The sequence below is a fragment of the Dermacentor variabilis genome, chromosome 1 (assembly GCF_050947875.1).
Source record: "Dermacentor variabilis isolate Ectoservices chromosome 1, ASM5094787v1, whole genome shotgun sequence".
Classification (NCBI taxonomy): domain Eukaryota; kingdom Metazoa; phylum Arthropoda; class Arachnida; order Ixodida; family Ixodidae; genus Dermacentor; species Dermacentor variabilis.
In genome coordinates, this window is record NC_134568.1 from 271,637,963 (window position 1) to 271,656,192 (window position 18,230).

General features: G+C 46.2%; 1 protein-coding gene across 3 annotated transcripts in view; it reads right to left on the reverse strand.

Annotated features, from left to right (window-relative positions):
• Window positions 1–18,230, reverse strand: part of Pcif1 (Phosphorylated CTD-interacting factor 1) — a 158,029-nt gene that overhangs the window by 15,820 nt on the left and 123,979 nt on the right. For 2 of the 3 annotated variants that reach the window (XM_075675779.1, XM_075675771.1), the window contains exons 12-13: window positions 14,633–14,726; window positions 3,564–3,664 (exon numbers count right to left, since the gene is read on the reverse strand). In XM_075675779.1, the coding sequence (XP_075531894.1) occupies window positions 3,564–3,664; window positions 14,633–14,726 (195 nt within the window). Of the gene's footprint in view, window positions 1–2,299; window positions 2,431–3,563; window positions 3,665–14,632; window positions 14,727–18,230 lie in introns of those variants that run through there. The other variant, XM_075675789.1, reaches the window with a different exon arrangement.

The window sequence follows — 18,230 nt, forward strand, 5'->3', positions numbered from 1 at the left end:
TAAGCCTGCGCAAAGTCCGTCTCTGCTTCTTTTCCTTTTTGACTTGACTGATGATCTCAAGCTTGTCTTCTAGCTAAATTTGCTTCCGCTTTGTCACTTCAGGATGCTTGGCACATAGAGTTTCCTACAAAAATTACTAGGGGAGATTCTGGCGCTGCAGTCGTTGTCCTACCATGGGAATGATGAGAAGTACATGGATTTATCTGATCTTCGTGCTTGTGGATTCAGAAGACGCCGCGAACAAGCACAATCGCTACTAATTGCAACAACTGAGCTTGTCGAGGTGGTCAAATCGAAACGCGCCAAGCGTCTCAAGGCGTTTCATGCCCGAGATAAATTCATAAGGGCATTTCACATCACTTGTCGATACATGCGCCCGTGGCTTTATTGTTTCAATATCCGGCTTCTGTGCTAAAGGTCCTATGTTCAAATCCTGCCGTCGGAAAAATTTAGTAATGTTTAAATAATTACTTATTACACAGTACATCATTGAAAATGAGGAAGTTACAAAAGCCACTTGAAGCCAGAAGGACGAAATTGAGGTAAATCCATGTACTTCCCATAATTCCTATTGGTACAACCACTCCCACTAAAGCTCCCGTAGACACCAGTGCCAGAGTTCCCTCTAGTAATTATTGTATGAAACTCTATGGTTTTGCACACCCACATGGCTCCATCACGTCCTCCAACACTCCTAGCCACATTGATCTAGTCGAAGCCGGTCGTACCTAGCCAAAGCCAGCTGGCATAATCCAAGCCAAGCACGGGCACATACAAATTGCCGCTGCCTTTAATTCCTGCAGTTCTTGTCATGAAAGTATGCGCTGAGTGACATTTAAGTTGTAAGCTATTAAAATCGCAATGTCTGCCCTACGGAAGTCTGCTGTAAAGGTGTGCCAAGCACCTTGTTGTCCTTAGAATTTAGTCAATTATATCAAAATGTATGTTTTAATAGAATCCATTGTATACGAAGCTCAATCAACGGAAGCGATGGGAAGATCAGCCTACTACTACAAATTGTTATGCTATATCCAGATGGATGTCCTTTGTAAGCAGATCTGTTATAACGAGGCTATACTGTACTTCAGTCCTTCAGGTGCATTTTATGATGGCAGGTCAAGCACAATTCTCTGGGCTTGGCTGGCTTTCTGCATACAGCTGTGATAAAAACCACTAGTACAACCCCTGGACAGCTTTATACAGGAATTGGCGACACACCTTGGCTATTTATTTCAAAGTACTCCAATGAAAGCAGGTCATTACTGTTGTGGTGAAAGGCTTGCTACTCATTCAAAAGAATTGCAGCACCTTTGCTAAATTTTCTTTCAAAAGCAGCTTTCAAGAGAGGATTACCGAAGCATACTTGAGATCTCCATTCAAGTTCTTATTAACATATGCATTGCCAAGTACCATCCAACCATTCGAATGAATTTCACGAAGATTAAACAGAAAAGAGTGCTGATCCATAAGGTGAGACCAGCAAGGATAGCACTCGACTTCTGTAGAGCTACAGCACTTTGCTTAGCTACCGTCATGAATAAATGAAAAAAAAAAGCTAACTTTCCGACTGACTTATTTCACCCACAAATATTCTGCGCCTGCTCAACAACCACAAAAAAATATATATATATATAATACACAAATTAACATAACATATTACTACAGAAGTGCTGCTTGCTGGGCCAGTTAGTTTACACTGAAACTTCAGAAAACCAGTGGCAAAAGAATTGAGAAGCAAACATGACAGAAAGAAGAGACACCACAAACATATTTATACAGCAATTTTCTAGTGAGCAATGATGCTGTCAATGGTGCTGTCAGGCAGAGGGTTATCAAGCATCAAGCTCTGAGACAACTTATCAGCCTGAATGGTGGAGTGGCAGTAACTCGGAAAACCAGAACTGTTGGCTAAGTGATGAGATGCCGTGAATTGCCACATAATCCTTAGAAACCATTATTAGTGATGAGAACAGCAAGATATGAAAATCTGATACTACTTTCCTTGGGCACAGTGGTTCCACTTTGAAGGGCATAAACATACTTCGTCAGTGCGAATGTAGGGGGCACCATGCTGTGTGGCATCATGAATATGTGGCCGTATGATGTAATAAAATAATGTGGTTTCACCTATAATGCAAGGCAGTGAAACGATAGCTGGCACTACATTATGTGCAATAAGTCTTACACTGCTCTGTCTGGTATTGGTTAGAGTAAGCATTTGCAGATGCTTGTGAGCAATCTGTTTCTGACAAAAAAAAGAAAGAAAAAGAAAAGAACTTTCTTTAATGTTAACTCTAATTTTGTGATGGCAGTGCCCCCTGGCGGTGAATAGGAGGGCCACAGCTTCTTCCTTCTCTTCTCTATCCTGCCTTTTTCTCCATACTGTTGGCTTCGCTTCAATTGTTTCAGCTCGGTGCTGGGGCAGATCAGCTGCAGAGTGTGGCATCGAAAAGTTTCCACGTGAATCATTATTATTTTCTGTTGTAGCATTGGCATAAGTGCAATATTATGCGCAATAAATCTTGCGCAGTTTCATGCTGTTGTTAGTGGACGAGCGCAGAGATGTACAGTAGAGAAGAAAACTTCATTGTGGAGGCCTGGTGAAGTGCAAAGATGTGACTGCTCCTTGCTTCTCTTTCTTATCCTGTTTTTGTATTTCATTGCTGGCTTCATTTCAGCTTTTTCACCTCATTCCTGGTTTATAGTCAAGTTGCAGAGTTCAGTGTTAACCAACCACAGCTGCTAGCGGCATGACTGTACTCTCCAAGTGCAGTATTTTTCTCTGCTGTAGCTTCAATGGGGTACTAGCTGTGAGGTAAAATCTCCTAATGCCACTCTGAATCCACTTAGGGCACTCCTCACTTTTATTGATTTTTTAATAAGCTTTTCACAAGGCACTTTGGGATTCTGGCAACAAACACTGGTGGACTAAGGGAGGGAGCCCATAACATTTATCGCAGTAACGCCAGTGCAACGCCATAGCCACTGGGCTACTGCAGCGCTGTGAAGCTACTTTCATTCCCAAACAAATACTTAGAAAAAATATTCAATGCAAGTTTTACCTTTGAAACATGGTGTCACAGAAAAGTAGAAAGGTACTAACGTGTGGGATGGCACAATTAAACCTGCAATTCCATGCCTGAAGAAGGCTAACAAAGAGTTTGACAGGTGTACCAGTGCTGAATTAATTTATTCAGTGTTTTACTTCAGATAACAACTTGTCTCTTCCATTGCAACAATCCTTAAGAGACCGCTATGAGACGAGTTTCTTTTAGGTCCTTGGCCTAATGCAAACAGCGCAGCACTGGTAACAAGTGCCGCTATAACTTTTCTACAAGCCACTGGGCTGGACGCACCGCTTTAGAGGTGCCACAACTTTGTGAATTTGTACATACGCATCTCTTCTTTATACCATCATCATTCATCAGCCCTTTCCCTCCCCGCCCCTTTTCCCCAATGGAGAGTAGCAGGCCAGAGCATGTTGTAGCTCAGGCCGACCTCTCTGCCTTTCTGTAAAGAAACTTCTCTCTCTCTCTCTCTACTTCAGATAATGTAATGCTCACCTGCTGGCTTCAAGCTTGGTCAAGGCCACTGGAACAGGATCTCGAAAGTCTGGGAAAAAGACTATGAAGGACAGCGATTCCTGCGATTCTGTAAGCAGCCGCTGGAAGAAAACACACAAATGTTGTACTAAGCAATTCTTTGAATAGAATAAAGAGGACAACAATAACTCTTTCCTTACCATGAACAAAATTGCAATTTTTTGAAAGCTTTAGTAATGATATTTTATTTAATATATTGTCACGTGGTGGTGACGTTGAAGAACACAGTAGCAATACTGTGAATGACAAAACTAACTTTTATTGGGCTAACCTGTGCCCACAAAACAGGCTACACTTATAGCACAACGATAGCGGTGAACACGGTCAGCGATCAGCGGGACAAGCGCGTTGGCTTTTATACGGCAGTCGTCGAATGTTCCGGTCTAATCGTTGGGACCCGCATGCCTTTCACAAAGTTGTACACCATTCGCGTCACGCGATGAAATCAGATAACACAAGGTTCGGCGACAACGGACAGCGGATAGAAGCATCGATAACTTTCCAGAAACTTCGGATACATGCAGGTGCGTACCGCGCTGTGCGATAACATTCGTTAGGCCGCGAAACATGGTTGCCAGATAAAGATAAGTACACGTGTCAATACCCCCCTCTTAAAAAGCATCGACTCAATGCTGCAAACAAACTAAAGTAATAAAGAAAAGCGCTCGTAGCAAAGAAAACAACAAAATAAGGAAGTTCGTCTGCATCCGTAGAAGGGTTTAAGGCGCACCACGTGGACCACTTCAGATTGTGCGCAGCGCCGCTGTGAATGCGAAATGCCGTCTGGCACGACCTCATAGTCCAGTGCGCCAATACATCAGATGACCTTGTAGGGCCCGAAATAGCGTCGCAGTAGTTTCTCACTGTGTTGTCATCGGCGTATTGGGGTCCATAGCCAAACACGGTTGCCGGGCTGGTACTCGACGAAGCATCGTCAGAGGTTGTAGTGTCGGCTGTCGGTCCTCTGCTGGTTCTTGATCAGCAGGTGGGCGAGCTGTCGGGCTTCTTCGGCGCGCTGGAGATAGGTAGCGACGTCAAGATTCTCCTCGTCAGTGACGTGCGGCAGCATGGCATCGAGCGTCGTCGTCGGGTTCCTGCCGTAAACCAACTTGAATGGCGTGATCTGTGTTGTTTCCTGCACCGCCGTGTTGTAAGCGAATGTTACGTACGGCAGGACCGCATCCCACGTCTTGTGCTCAACGTCGACGTACAATGCTAGCATGTCGGCGAGGTTCTTGTTCAGGCGGTCCATGAGACCATTCAACTGCGGATGGTAGGCAGTTGTCCTCCTGTGACTTGTCTGGCTGTATTGCAGAATGGCTTGCGTGAGCTCTGCTGTAAAAGCTGTTCCTCTGTCGGTGATGTGGACTTCTGAGCACAATGTCGCAGCAGGATGTTCTTGACGAAAAATTTCGCCACTTTGGCTGCGCTGCCTTTCGGTAGAGCTTTAGTTTCAGCGAAGCGGGTGAGATAGTCCGTCGCCACGACGATCCACTTATTTCCGGATGTTGACGTCGGAAACGGCCTCAACAAATCCATCACAATCTGCTGGAATAGTCGACAAGGAGGTTCGATCGGCTGTAGTAATCCTGCTGGCCTTGTCGGTGGTGTCTTGCGTCGCTGACAGTCTCAGCATGTCTTGACGTAATGGGCGACGTCGGCGGTCAGACGCGGCCAGTAATACCTTTTCTGTATCCTCGACAGCGTCCGGGAGAATCCGAGGTGCCCAGCGGTTGGATCGTCGTGTAGGGCGTGCAGTACTTCTGGACGCAGCGCTGACGGTACAACTAGAAGGTAGCTGGCACGGACTGGGGAGAAGTTCTTTTTCACGAGCAGGTTGTTTTGTAGCGTGAACGAAGACAACCCGCACTTAAATGCCCTAGGGACAACGTCGGTGTTCCCTTCCAAATACTCGACGAGGCCTTTTAGCTCCGGGTCTGGTCGCTGCTGTTTAGTGAAGTCTTTCGCGCTTATTATTCCAAGGAAGCCATCGTTGTCCTCGTCGTCTTGCGGCGGGGGATCAATGGGGGTGCGTGATAAGCAGTTGGCGTCAGAGTGTTTTCTTCCGGACTTGTATATTACGGTGACGTCATATTCTTGCAGTCTGAGGCTCCACCGTGCCAGCCGTCCTGAAAGGTCCTTTAAGTTAGCTAGCCAACACAACGCATGATGGTCGCTGACGACTTTGAATGGCCTGCCACAGAGGTAAGGGCGGAATTTCGCTGTAGCCCAAATGATGGCAAGGCATTCCTTTTCAGTTGTACAATAATTGCCTTCCGCTTTTGACAGCAACCGGCTAGCATAAGATATTACCCATTCAAGTCCGTCTTTCCTCTGGACTAGGACGGCACAGAGACCTAGGCTACTGGCGTCAGTGTGGATTTCAGTATCGGTGTCCTCGTCGAAGTGTGCAAGTACCAGTGGCGACTGCATGCGTCGTTTGAGTTCTTGAAATGCGTCGGCCTGCGGCGTTTCCCACTTGAACTCGACATCACATTTCGTTAGATGTGTTAGCGGCTCCGCGATGCGTGAAAAATTCTTGACAAACCGCCTATAGTAGGCACACATGCCAAGGAATCTGCGCACTGCCTTCTTGTCGATTGGCTGCAGGAACTTTGCGATGGCAGCTGTCTTCTGCAGGTCAGGGCGTACTCCAGATTTGCCGATGACGTGGCCTAGGAATAGAAGCTCATCGCAAGCGAAGCAACACTTTTCCGGCTTCAGAGTGAGCCCTGATGACTTGATGGCCTCTAATACTGTCGCAAGCCGCTTAAGGTGATCGTCGAAATTTCCAACGAAGACGATGACATCATCCAAGTAAACAAGACAGGTCTGCCACTTCAATCCTGCTAAAACCGTGTCCATCACGCGCTGGAATGTTGCAGGCGCCTAGCACAGTCCAAATGGCATAACCTTGAACTTATAGAGGCTGGCTGGTGTGATAAAGGCGGTCTTTTCGCGATCCCTTCCATCGACTTCTATTTGCCAGTAGCCAGACTTGAAGTCCATCGATGAGAAGTATTTAACATTGCAGAGCCGATCCAATGCGTTGTCTATCCGTGGGAGGGGCGTATACATCTTTCTTCGTGATTTTGTTCAGTCGATGATAATCGACGCAGAAACGTAGGGTTCCGTCCTTTTTCTTCACTAAAACAACTGAAGACGCCCACGGGATTTTCGATGGCTGGATGATGTCGTTGCGGAGCATTTCGTCGACTTGTTGCCAAATAGCGTCACATTCTCGCGTCGAAACTCGGTAAGGGCTCTGGAGGAGTGGGCGAGCGCACTCTTCGATTATTATTTATTTATTTATTTATTTATTTGTACATACTGCAGCCCCATAGGAGGGCTATTGCAGGAGTGGGTAAAAACAGTGTTGAACAAAAATAAAGTAAAATCAACAATGACTCTTACAACATCGTTACAATCGTTTACAAAATCTTACAAATGGTTTTCATCGATTCATAAAAAGCAACGACACAGCAACACGCACACATAAAGTATAAACTAAACCTGATTTAAGTAGTTACCTATACTGGTTTTCATAGACAGCACTTTCGAATTCGCTTATCGGGAGTGAACGAAGGCAGCCAGGCAAGGAATTCCATACTTCTATTGTGCGGGGAAAGAAGCTGTACTTGAAGGTATTTGTACGGGCATAGAGAGGGTTAAGATTAAGCTCGTGGAAATTACGCGTGCAAGAAGGCTTGGTGAAAGATATGCAAGCTGTGTTTGAAGTGTGGTATGACTTGTTAATTATGTTGTGCAAAAATTTTAATGATTCCACATCACGACGTACTGAAAGTAATGTTAGATTCAGTGTAGAAAGGGCAGACGAGGGTGAAAAATAGCGGTCATACCGATGTAAAATGAAACGGACGGCTTTTTTCTGCACTGCTTCTAGTTTGATTATGTTGTTTTGGTTATGTGGTGACCAGACTGTTGCGGCATAATCGATAATGGGGCGAACAAGCGTTTTATACATTAAAAGTTTTGTTGCCTTCGGAGCCTTTTGCATAGTACGACGTAGGTATCCAAGCTGTTTTAGGGCCTTTGAACATGTTTGGTCAATGTGTGTAGTCCATGAGAGATTATGCGATGCTTTGCGACTGGCGTTTGTCGAATCCTCGATGACGTCGAAAAGCAGTCTTCGTATCATCGAAGCAGACTTCTGAGCTGTTGCTGCTTAATCACGGGGAGACTTGGATTTATGTCGAAGTCTGGCACGGGAAATACGGTCGTCGGGGTAGATGCGACAGAATCCAAGAGGCCAAACGCATTGCTGCTTTCCAGAATTTCTTCTATGTATGCGATCGTCGTGCCCTTGTTGATGTGCTTGAACTCCTGGCTGAAGTTTGTCAGCAACACTTTCGCGTTTCCTCCGTGCAGTCGAGCGATCCCTCTTGCGACGCAAATTTCACGGTCAAGCAGTAGACGTTGGTCGCCTTCAATGACGCCTTCTACGTCAGCGGGCGTTTCGGTGCCGACTGAAATAACAATGCTGGAGCGAGGCGGGATGCTCACTTGATCTTCGAGCACACTCAAAGCGTGGCGACTACAAGGGCTCTCTGGCGGTATCGCTTGATCTTCCGACAGCGTTATCGACTTCGACTTCAGGTCGATGATTGCGCCGTGTTGGTTGAGGAAGTCCATGCCGAGAATGACGTCTCGTGAACACTGTTGCAGGATAACGCAGTGGCAGGGTAAATCCGGTCGTGAATGGTAATTCTTGCCGTGCACATTCCAGTCGGCGTTATGAGGTGTCCTCCAGCGATACGAATTTGAGGGCCTTCCCATGTAGTCTTAACTTTCTTCAACTGGGCGGCGGTGTCCACTCATAACGGAGTAATCAGCCCCTGTGTCCACTAAGGTGGTAACTACGCGGCCGTCGAGAAGCACGTCGAAGTCGGTGGTTCTTTGTCTTGCGTTGCAGTTAGGTCTTGGCGTCGGATCATGGCTGCGTCGCGTTGACCTGTCGCTGGTATGGGACGTCGTCAGGTCGTCTTTCGTCGTCGTATTCTTTGCTTCCACACTTCGCCGGGACGACGGCGTGTCATTATGTCATCGAGGTAGTTTTTTCGGCGTCTTCGTTGGTGGCGGAAGATCTTTGTCAGTTCAACGAAGAGCAACCGCACCTCCATCGGTTGCTGCTTTTAGTTTTCCGGATAGGTGCTCGCAGACTGGCCCCGAGCTGGGCCAGTGTATGGACAGCGCTGCGGCGACAGGTAGTGGCCTGGTGATGGAGAACGGGACGGTCATCGAGAGTTCCACTGAGTGGCGGCTAGGTAATCGGCGATGTCACGTGGGCGCTCCCAAAGCTGTGGACGCGGCGCGTTGACGGCGAACCCTCTCAGTCCCAAGTCACGGTATGGGCATCGGCGGTACACATGGCCGGCTTCTCCGCAGTGATAGCAGAGCGGGCGGTGGTCGGGGGCTCACCAAATGTCCTCGCGTAGGTGCGCTGGGCAACGGGTGGGCGTTCTGGTGGCGGCAGCGGCGGAATTGTGGCCTTACAGGGCCCTGGTGCGGTCGCGGAGGGGTGCGGCGGTGGCGCAGGTCATCACTTCCGGCTGGGGCTGCGGTGATTTTGGTTGCGCCTCAGGAACTCCAAGCGATCGGTGCACCTCTTCTTTCATGATGTTGGCGATCGAGGCCACTTGAGGCTGCGACGAAGGCAAGACCTTGCGCAGTTCTTCGTGCATAATGGCCCTGATGGTCTCGCGCAGATCGTCCGTGGCCAGTGATTGAATTCCTGCATAGTGGGTAGAGCTTGTACGGCGGTTGAATTGCCAGTTCCGCATTTCGAGTGTCTTCTCGATGCTGGTGGCCTCGCGGAGGAACTCTTCTACGGTCTTCGGTGGGCTTTGTATCATTGCGCCGAAAATTTTTTCCTTCACACCACGCATGAGAAGGTGGACTTTCTTCTCCTCGGGCATACCTGGGTCGGCGTGTCAGAACAGACGTTTCATTTCTTCCGTGAACATGACAACATTTTCGTTAGGTAGCTGCACTCGGGCATCCAGCATGGCTTTGGCTCTTTCCTCGCGCACGACGCTCGTAAAGGTGTGCAGGAAACCGCTAAGGAAGAGGTCCCATGTTGTCAAGGTCGACTCCCTGTTATCAAACCACGTTCTGGCGGTATCTTCTAAGGCAAAGTATACATGCCACAGCTTGTCGTCGGAGTCCCAGTTGTTAAATGTCACGATTCATTCGTAGGTCTCCAGCCAGGATTCTGGGTCTTCAGTCGCTGCTCCATGGAAGGTCGGTGGGTCCCGAGGTTGTTGTAGGATAACGGGGGACGCTGGGGCAGCCATTGGGGTTGTTTTGACCATGATCTTCTTTGTCGACTCAGGTAGAAGTCCGTGCTCTGGGGGCACTCCTTGCAGTCTGCGGCTAGCACGCTGGTCTTGGGCGATGTTGGTTTTGTCCTCGGGCTTCAGGCTTGGATCGCGGCTTTGCGGGGGCGTTCGGTACATGAACCCACTAGCACCTCCACCAGATGTCACGTGGTGGTGACGTTGAAGAACACAGTAGCAATACTGTGAACGACAAAACTAACTTTTATTGGGCTAACCTGTGCCCACAAAACAGGTTACACTTATAGCACAAGGATAGCGGTGAACACGGTCGGCGATCGCCGAAAATCTGATCAGCGGGTCAAGTGCGTCGGCTTTTATACAGCAGTCGTCGAATGTTCCAGACTAATCGTTGGGACCCGCGTGCCTTCCACAAAGTCCTACACCATTCGCGTCAGGCGATGAAATCAGATAACACAAGGTTCGGCGGCAACAGACAGCGGATAGAAGCATCGATAACTTTCCAGAAACATCGGATACATGCAGGCGCGTCCCGCGCTGTGCGATAACATTTGTTAGGCCGCGAAACGTGGTCGCCCGATAAAGATAAGTACACGTACGAATATCATTAACAACATGCTTACATTAAGCACCCATTAACGTAAAGCTGTAAAAACTGGAAAAAATTTAGAGATAAGCAGTTTCGAGATTAGCAATATCATGAAGATAGAAGCCCGCTAGCCATACAGAAACCACAGGAAACCTTTTCGAAATTCCGCCAATAATATTCCCAGTCACTGAGATGTGGATCGGCACCGGACACGGTGTTTACGTGCAAAGGAGTTACTGGCACTGTGCCAAGAGAATGTGCCTGACACCCAGTCAAAACTATTGATTCTAATGCAATATTTGAAGCCAGCCATACGAGCATAACTGCTTCCAGGCATGTAAAAAGCTGACACTGCTACTTTCTGCATTGTACTAAATTCTGGACAAGTTCACTTCAAAAACTGAAACTGAACTGTGGAAGAGCACAATTGTCCTGCCTTCACTGATGCTCACGAATCACATGGCATTTATGTCGCACAGTCACGCGAGCATGAAGCAAGTGTCCTTATCAAGTCGCTATCTCGCTGGAATGCCATGGGCTCGCATGTTGGCTTCTTTTGGGCACAGCGCATAGGCTGATCATGCCTGCTCAAAAGTGCCGTTCATCTTGCTCAAGCTAATTCACGATTAATACACCAATTAATACACCGTGAAGGGACCACATTTGTGTGTCAGAGCAGCATCCTAAATGAGAAGGCAAAATAAATACATAAATAAAGACATCAGCTAACTACTACTGCGTGAAGCCACAACAAAGTGGCAGCAAGCAGCCAAGCAAAAGCATGTGAACGATGACAGACAGAAAGAAAGGGGAAGAAGTGGGGTAAACATGTCTTCAGAATCAATTACTGGTAGCATGCAAATAATCCCTGCAGAATCGTGAGCCCAACGTTGTTTACATAAGAGCTGAACTATCAGAGTGCCTGCCATCTTCACAACCACTGGGTGTGCATCTCTGCATGCTTGTTAAATATCGCCTCTACAAAGCAAAACAAAAGTCTACTCCTTAAACTGCGTTTTAGATGGCACAGCAAGTCCATAATGGTGCCAGGAGCTATGAAATCAAGTGCAGCACTCGTGGGTCACCTGTGATCCCCGTTAAATGGCCGTGGTAAAGAAACTTCATTCAAAATTGTACACGTGAAGCAAGCAAGCAAGCATAGTATAATTAAGTAGATGGTGCTGATAGCAATGTGTGCGATATCTATTTCTATTGAAAAGGAAAGCTGACATCCACCTTTCTCCACTTGGCAGATTTTCAGAAAAACCCTTTCGTTATTTTTGCTCAATGTTGTCATGTGTGTGAAGCACATAATAAATGTCTACTTTTGCACGAGAAATTTTTTGATGCCATTTCCAGCATGCTATGCCATGTCATCCACTAGAATCACTGGCAATTTCGAGTTGACAAAGTTGGAGCAGTTGACAGCACATAGTTGTTGACAGGTGCTCTCATGAGGGCTCATGCATTCGTATGATCAGATTCCACAATACTGGCCCATTTATTTTCTGTTTATTGTCTATTTTTTAACAGCAGATATTCATTTGGTTACTTTTTACCAATGAGTTGGCCACCTCCAAAAGATTTGGACCCATAGTTGGCAAAAAAAAAAAAAAAAACTGCAGCCATTACACGAGGATAATGATACTATGTCAGTCACGTGACATCGTGACACCACTTCGTTTTCTGAAGTGGTGAGCAAAAAGGAGCCGAAAAGCACCACAGTGATGCATACAATATTTCTAAAGGGACCTTCTCAGACAGAAACTGAACAGTATGGTGCAGTATGGCATGGCGCACGGCTCTGTGCTTCTGCTTGTTAGCGCCTGTACATTCACTGTATTAATAAGCAAACGGAAGAGAACATTTGTCTCTCTGCAAGTTTTCCAAATGTCCCCCCTCACACCTTTACCATTACAGAGACTATGTGCCTGTTGCATGGCACCCCCCAGATGGATAGAGATTATGAGCATCACCTTTGACACAGGGTACAGCTGATACTATCAAGCTCGTCATTTTCAACTTTGGCAAACAGTGCCACCTGCCCATGCCCAAAATGCACGATTCACGCTTGAAATATTGTTTAGCATCTAAAATTTCTGTTACTGCCGTTATAAATTTGTGCTACGTGCAGTTGGCGGTGCCGCATGAATCGTTCAGGTTCGAAAAATCAGGCACCTGAAAAATCGGTGAGTGACTACACTTGATATTGATACACGCATATTGCGTGTTTCGTGTGGCCGATGCATGCGGGCACCCCGACGAAGATGATGAACGCTCACTGGTTGTCGTGCTGTTGGTTGAACTGGCCAGCACAGCAGTTACCCTTACCCTTTCTAAATATACTTTGAAAATAGTCCCCAGTCTTAATCCTTTGTTCGCATAACATTTTGGTGGAGGGTGCTGTTCCCCGTCCTTGCCACGGAGCTTTGCAGTGGCCGCACCGTCCTGCTTTCCGCCATGGCTGCTGGTGACGACATCTCGTCTCCTTCTACTCCTGCTATATATTTTTGCTACCAGAACATATATTTTTGAGGCACATGCAAATAAAAATTTGCCTCACTATAAACAATATCATGTTGGAGCTTGCAGTTTTGATTTCGCTATAGCAGGAGAATACTCAGGAGAATAGCAGGAGAATTGAAGTAAAGCATGAACAACCAAACTTAATATTTACTTTGTTTTATAGTAGACTTCTGTTAAGTGGATTCCAGTTAATTCGATACTATAGTTAATTCTGTCTGACGGTCCCAGCCGGAGCCCATGCACTTCTATGGGCCCAAAGTTTCGCTATTTTGATTCTAAAATTGGCCTTCACTGGATGGCTTCAATTTGACCAGTCAACATGCATGTGTCTGACCCCAGCAGCGACCCCTTTAGTGGCAGAGTCTGTCGCAGCGGAGCTTGGGGCACAGCGAATGTGGTGAACATAAGTCATCTCCCGTCAAAAACAGCCATTTTCAACCTGTCCTGGGAGGGTTTTCAAGCAATAACCGTAGCTCACAATGTCTGATTATGGTTATTACGTAATTCTAACGCGTGAGTTTTTTTGTTTTTTCAAAGAAGTTGGGCCGGAAGATGCCTGCGTGGGGCACTCGGACACGATACCAAAACCGCAATCGAGCGTTCGTTTGTGCACTGAGGCGAAGCTAACTCTCGGAAATCGGCCACTATTGTGCAACACACATTAAAACCTTGCCCATTTTTCTTGCTAAAAAATAGGGTGCACATTAGATTTCTACTTTGAACACATGGAAAGTGGGCGTGCATTTGATTTGGGGGCATGTCAGACTTGAGCAAAAGCTGCCAAATGAATCGGTAGTGTGCTTTTGTCATTTTTTCTGCACCTTGTTTAATTCGTCCTCGTCTCTTTAGCGCTGTTTTCATCATGTATGTTACACCAACTCGCCCACATCAAGCTCCGGCTGTTTAATTCAACACGCCGGATAATTCGATCAATTTCGTCGGTCCCGGTAAAGTCGAATTAACGGAAGTTCACTGTATCAAATTCGAGTGCAGTACAAAGAAGCATAAACTGGCAGTGTGTCATTGAGACATTTTGTGGTGTATGTATAAAAATAGGCACAATTCTAACAGCATATAACATACTGGATGATGCTAACAATTATCAGCACCGCCTCATAGAAGCTGACACTATGAAATGTGCGACTGAAATGCAGTTGATTAAGCAGCATAATGCACCAGGCCAATTAAGTCGATACTTATCAAGAGCATGCAATGAAGTGCAGACTTTCTGTGCACACTGAAAACAGGTTAGAAGTGATAATCTGTGAAAGCAGAAAACGTATGCAGAATAGCTCTTAAAGAAACTAAACATTATTCTTGTGCTGGTACACTTGCCACCGGTATGGAAAAGCACCTGATGGAACATGCTACAAAACACTCATAAAGCCCAAATCTACAACATATCCAGTGGCCAACATTTCGCAGGGATTTTTCTCTTTATATTCATTTATGAAGTGTCACAAGAAAAGAGGGGGCAAAAAGAATAGAAAATGAAAACAATAAAACATGGCCCCAGACCTTTATTCAGCAAAGAAAGTGCCCTTTTTAGAGCTTTTAGAGCTGTTGAAGATAAGCATCATACAGCCTATGCCACAAACCTCCAGGTGGTTCACAGTGGCCTCCATCAGTTCTTCTGAAAAAGGTGGGTTGACCTCAAAAGAGCCAGCAACAGGAAAAAACTTCAGAATGGACCTGTAAACAGACCAGCATACAAGAATAACATAAAGCCTATACTACATTAACAAGGTACTTTCAATCAAACAAAAATTATGATTTAGGAAAATCCGTAACACCAAGCCTTAGAACCTTATAAACCAAGACTTTGAACCTGCTTTCTATGATACACCAAATAGCATGCAGAGTTTATGAATTATCTTAATTACTGCACTTTCTTGTGTAAAATGGTAGAGTTCTTAATTCAAAATTACCACTGCTGCAAATTTTTTTTTTCCAAATAGCTTCCAAAACAGTGCACAACATTCAGCGTTTGTGGAGGTGGATGTCATCTTGTAGAGTTAACTTAGAACGAGAACAGAGTTACAGCCCTTCTAGGGGGAAAAAGAATTTACGACACTGTCACCTGAAGTGGCTCTACTTTGACACAATGTGCTGAAAAACAATTCCTTCAGTGCAGTGACTTTTGACTAAAAGATAATGTTTCTCTCTGCACTTGCGTGGTGTGCTCCCCCCAACCCTTCCCGTAGAAATGGTGCACACAAAAGTGGGTCTAGAAGCACAATGCCCACCAGCAAGGTTCATGCTCAGCTTTGTCAAGAAATGTGCATACTAGTACATCATCTGGGCTTATCCATGATGGCAGTGCACTGTACACAGCACAAAAAGAGAAGGACGGGACAAGCACTGCACTAAGAAAATGGTATTTAGTGAATGGAATAAAAACATTCATAGCTGCACTTCATCGTGCCAACTGAGTAAAAAGGTGCATTTTATACACGGGTGCAGCTTGTGCACTAACATTTTCTTTGGAAGTCTTCGTTTATTCTGAAATGCACAAGCAATTTACACATCATCACTAAGGTGAAGTCACCACTCAAGATGAGGCATAAATTAATTGCTTGTTTCAGATTAAACCTTGGTTTGAAGTCAGCACTCGCCACATTATTTCTTCTTGAAGTCCACATCCTCATGTTGTTAATTAGTCACCATGGAATTCTACCAGCCCGCCCAACTTGCCATACTTATACACAACTTATACAGAGGAAAATACAATAAAACAGGTACTCTTAAATCATGTTTGCTTTCATTCTATAGGGTGCTCTGGCGATACTGATGCACCAAGTACCGGCAAGAGTAATTTACCTTTCATTAATTTGTGGCTTAAACTTTTTCTTTTTTACAGCGAAGCTGTCTATGGCTAGGGTTCCGCGAAATTTTCGTGTGTGAGCAAAAACTATCATCATCAGCAATGGCTTGTGCCCCTGCTTGTGCGTTCATCGTCTTCTACAGCTGGCTCGCAGGGGCCTGTCAGTGTAACTGCGCAAACGCACTCGTGCCACTGCTTGTGCATTCGTCGTCGTCTTCTTCCACAGCTGGCTCTAATGGCGCTCATCATGCCAGTATTCCCATACTGTCCCTTCCTCTGCAAAGGCACTGATGGCACTGTACCACTGCCAATTGGCACGGTGATTTTGACTGCAAATTCTTTGCCTCATTATACTGCTCGCGCCTTCGTCATCGTTTTATTCCACAGATGTCTCTGATGCCGCTCATCATGCTAGTGTTCCCATACAGACCCTTCGTCTGCGAAGGCGCTGATGGCACTGGCCTATTGCCAGTCAGTGCAGTGATTTCGGTCTCAAATTATTTGTCTCAATAAATAGTCGAAACCCGCGATAACGAAATTCTCGTGACAGTGAAGCGCTTTCATATTCCTAGCGAACGCCCATAGGATTCAATGCATTTCGTACCTCTCGGCAATGAAATGTCGCTGTACTGCAATCCCGCATCAACGAAATTTGCTGGAACGTAACTCCGCATATTACCTGCTCGCGTAGGGCTAGCAGGCTCCAAAATGTGCTAAATTGCGATTGTTTTGCACTAAAATTGCATAAAATACCACCAAATTACATTTTTGTTCACAAAAACAACCAAGCGCAGGAAGCAGTCAGTGCACTGGAAACACGTCATGGCCACCATCTTGTTTGTTTATCACCCATTTAAAGCGGCACGTATGTTGCTACCGACGTGTGATGAAGGTTTTTGCACACCTACTATAGGCGAGATCGTAGACCGTTGTTCGAAATGCGCGCTAGGCTGGCGTTCCCCACAGCTGCCGATTCAGTGAGGCCTAGGCCAATCGCGTGACGCGAAACTGAACACAAACTGAATGTGCGTTTCGAAGAACAATCGTCGATAGCGGCAGTGCACTGCGTAATGTGCGCCTTGGTGGGAAAAATGCAGCAAAAGCAAGGAAATCTACATCCCACCGACATAGAATTGTTAATGGTGCTTGAGATGGAGGTAGCAGCATATGGAGTGTCGCGCATCGGGCCATCATGATTGAGCGATTGTCCGAGAATACGCATCTCTTGCTGCAAGAACGCTGGTTTTGGTGTCACCCGACAGGCATCGTGCGGATTCAGCACCGGCTGTAGATTTGCATGAAAAGGCCATTATCTCGATTGTTTGCCTTTGGGTACATGAGATACGATCACTTTTGCGCTCAGCACCGGATGGGTCAGCGCCTATGTGCAACAGCGTGCACTGGATAAATGCTGCTGCATGCGCTGTTGCTCTGCGTCCCATGCCGAGTTAAGCAAAATCTCGCAAAAGTGATCGCATCTCTGAAAGCAATTGACCGAGAATACTGCGCTACGGCAGTGCTGCCACTGCTGGTCGATGCATGCGGCGCACTTTGTACTGTCGGCAATGCAGTTCTTTATTCTCGAGCAAAGCCTGCAAAGCAGGTTAACGGAATTTTGAGAGTAAAGTTTGGTTCTGCGATGCATTACCTATCTGTGCTGTTTCTTTTCACAACTACGAAATTCTCACAAAAGCGAATTTTTTCGCGTTCCTCGCAGATTTCGTTATTGCGAGGTTCAACTGTATTGCGAAATGAAAACACAAATGTATATAATGAATGTGCATAACAAACGTATACAGTAGCCAACCGATTTTCTGGACCTGGAGGGGACCGAAAAATAGTCCGAATAAAAGAACAGGACAAAAAATCTATGAGTCGCAAAAATGAACTTTATTCCAGCTAAACTGGACTGAAAAAGTCACAGATGGTCCCTTGTTTTAAATTTCTGCTTTTTGTAACGACGTCTGCTTGCATCTGTGCAAGTGTCATGTTCTCGTCATACACACCAGACTACAATATTAGAGCACTGACAACATCTCGCATTGATGGTTGCGGGCGGCCAGAGATGTTGTTGTTGGAGTCCGAGTCACTTCGCGGCGGTGCGGTCACCTGGCGCACAATCTCATCGTCCATAAGCTCCGTGCACAACTCTATGTTGCTGTCGATCGCAGCAAACTCGTCAAAAGTAACAGCAGCGGGAAGGTCCATCCCACTGCTTGCGCAAATCGGCAATCAGCTGCTCGCCGGTGTCGATATGTTCAGCAGTGCTGTTAGCCTCTTCGGTCACGGGCTCTTCAGAGTTGCAAAATCCAGTATGCCTAAAACAATTGCAATCGTCGAAGGCTGAACGGCCTTACAAGCATCCACTAGCA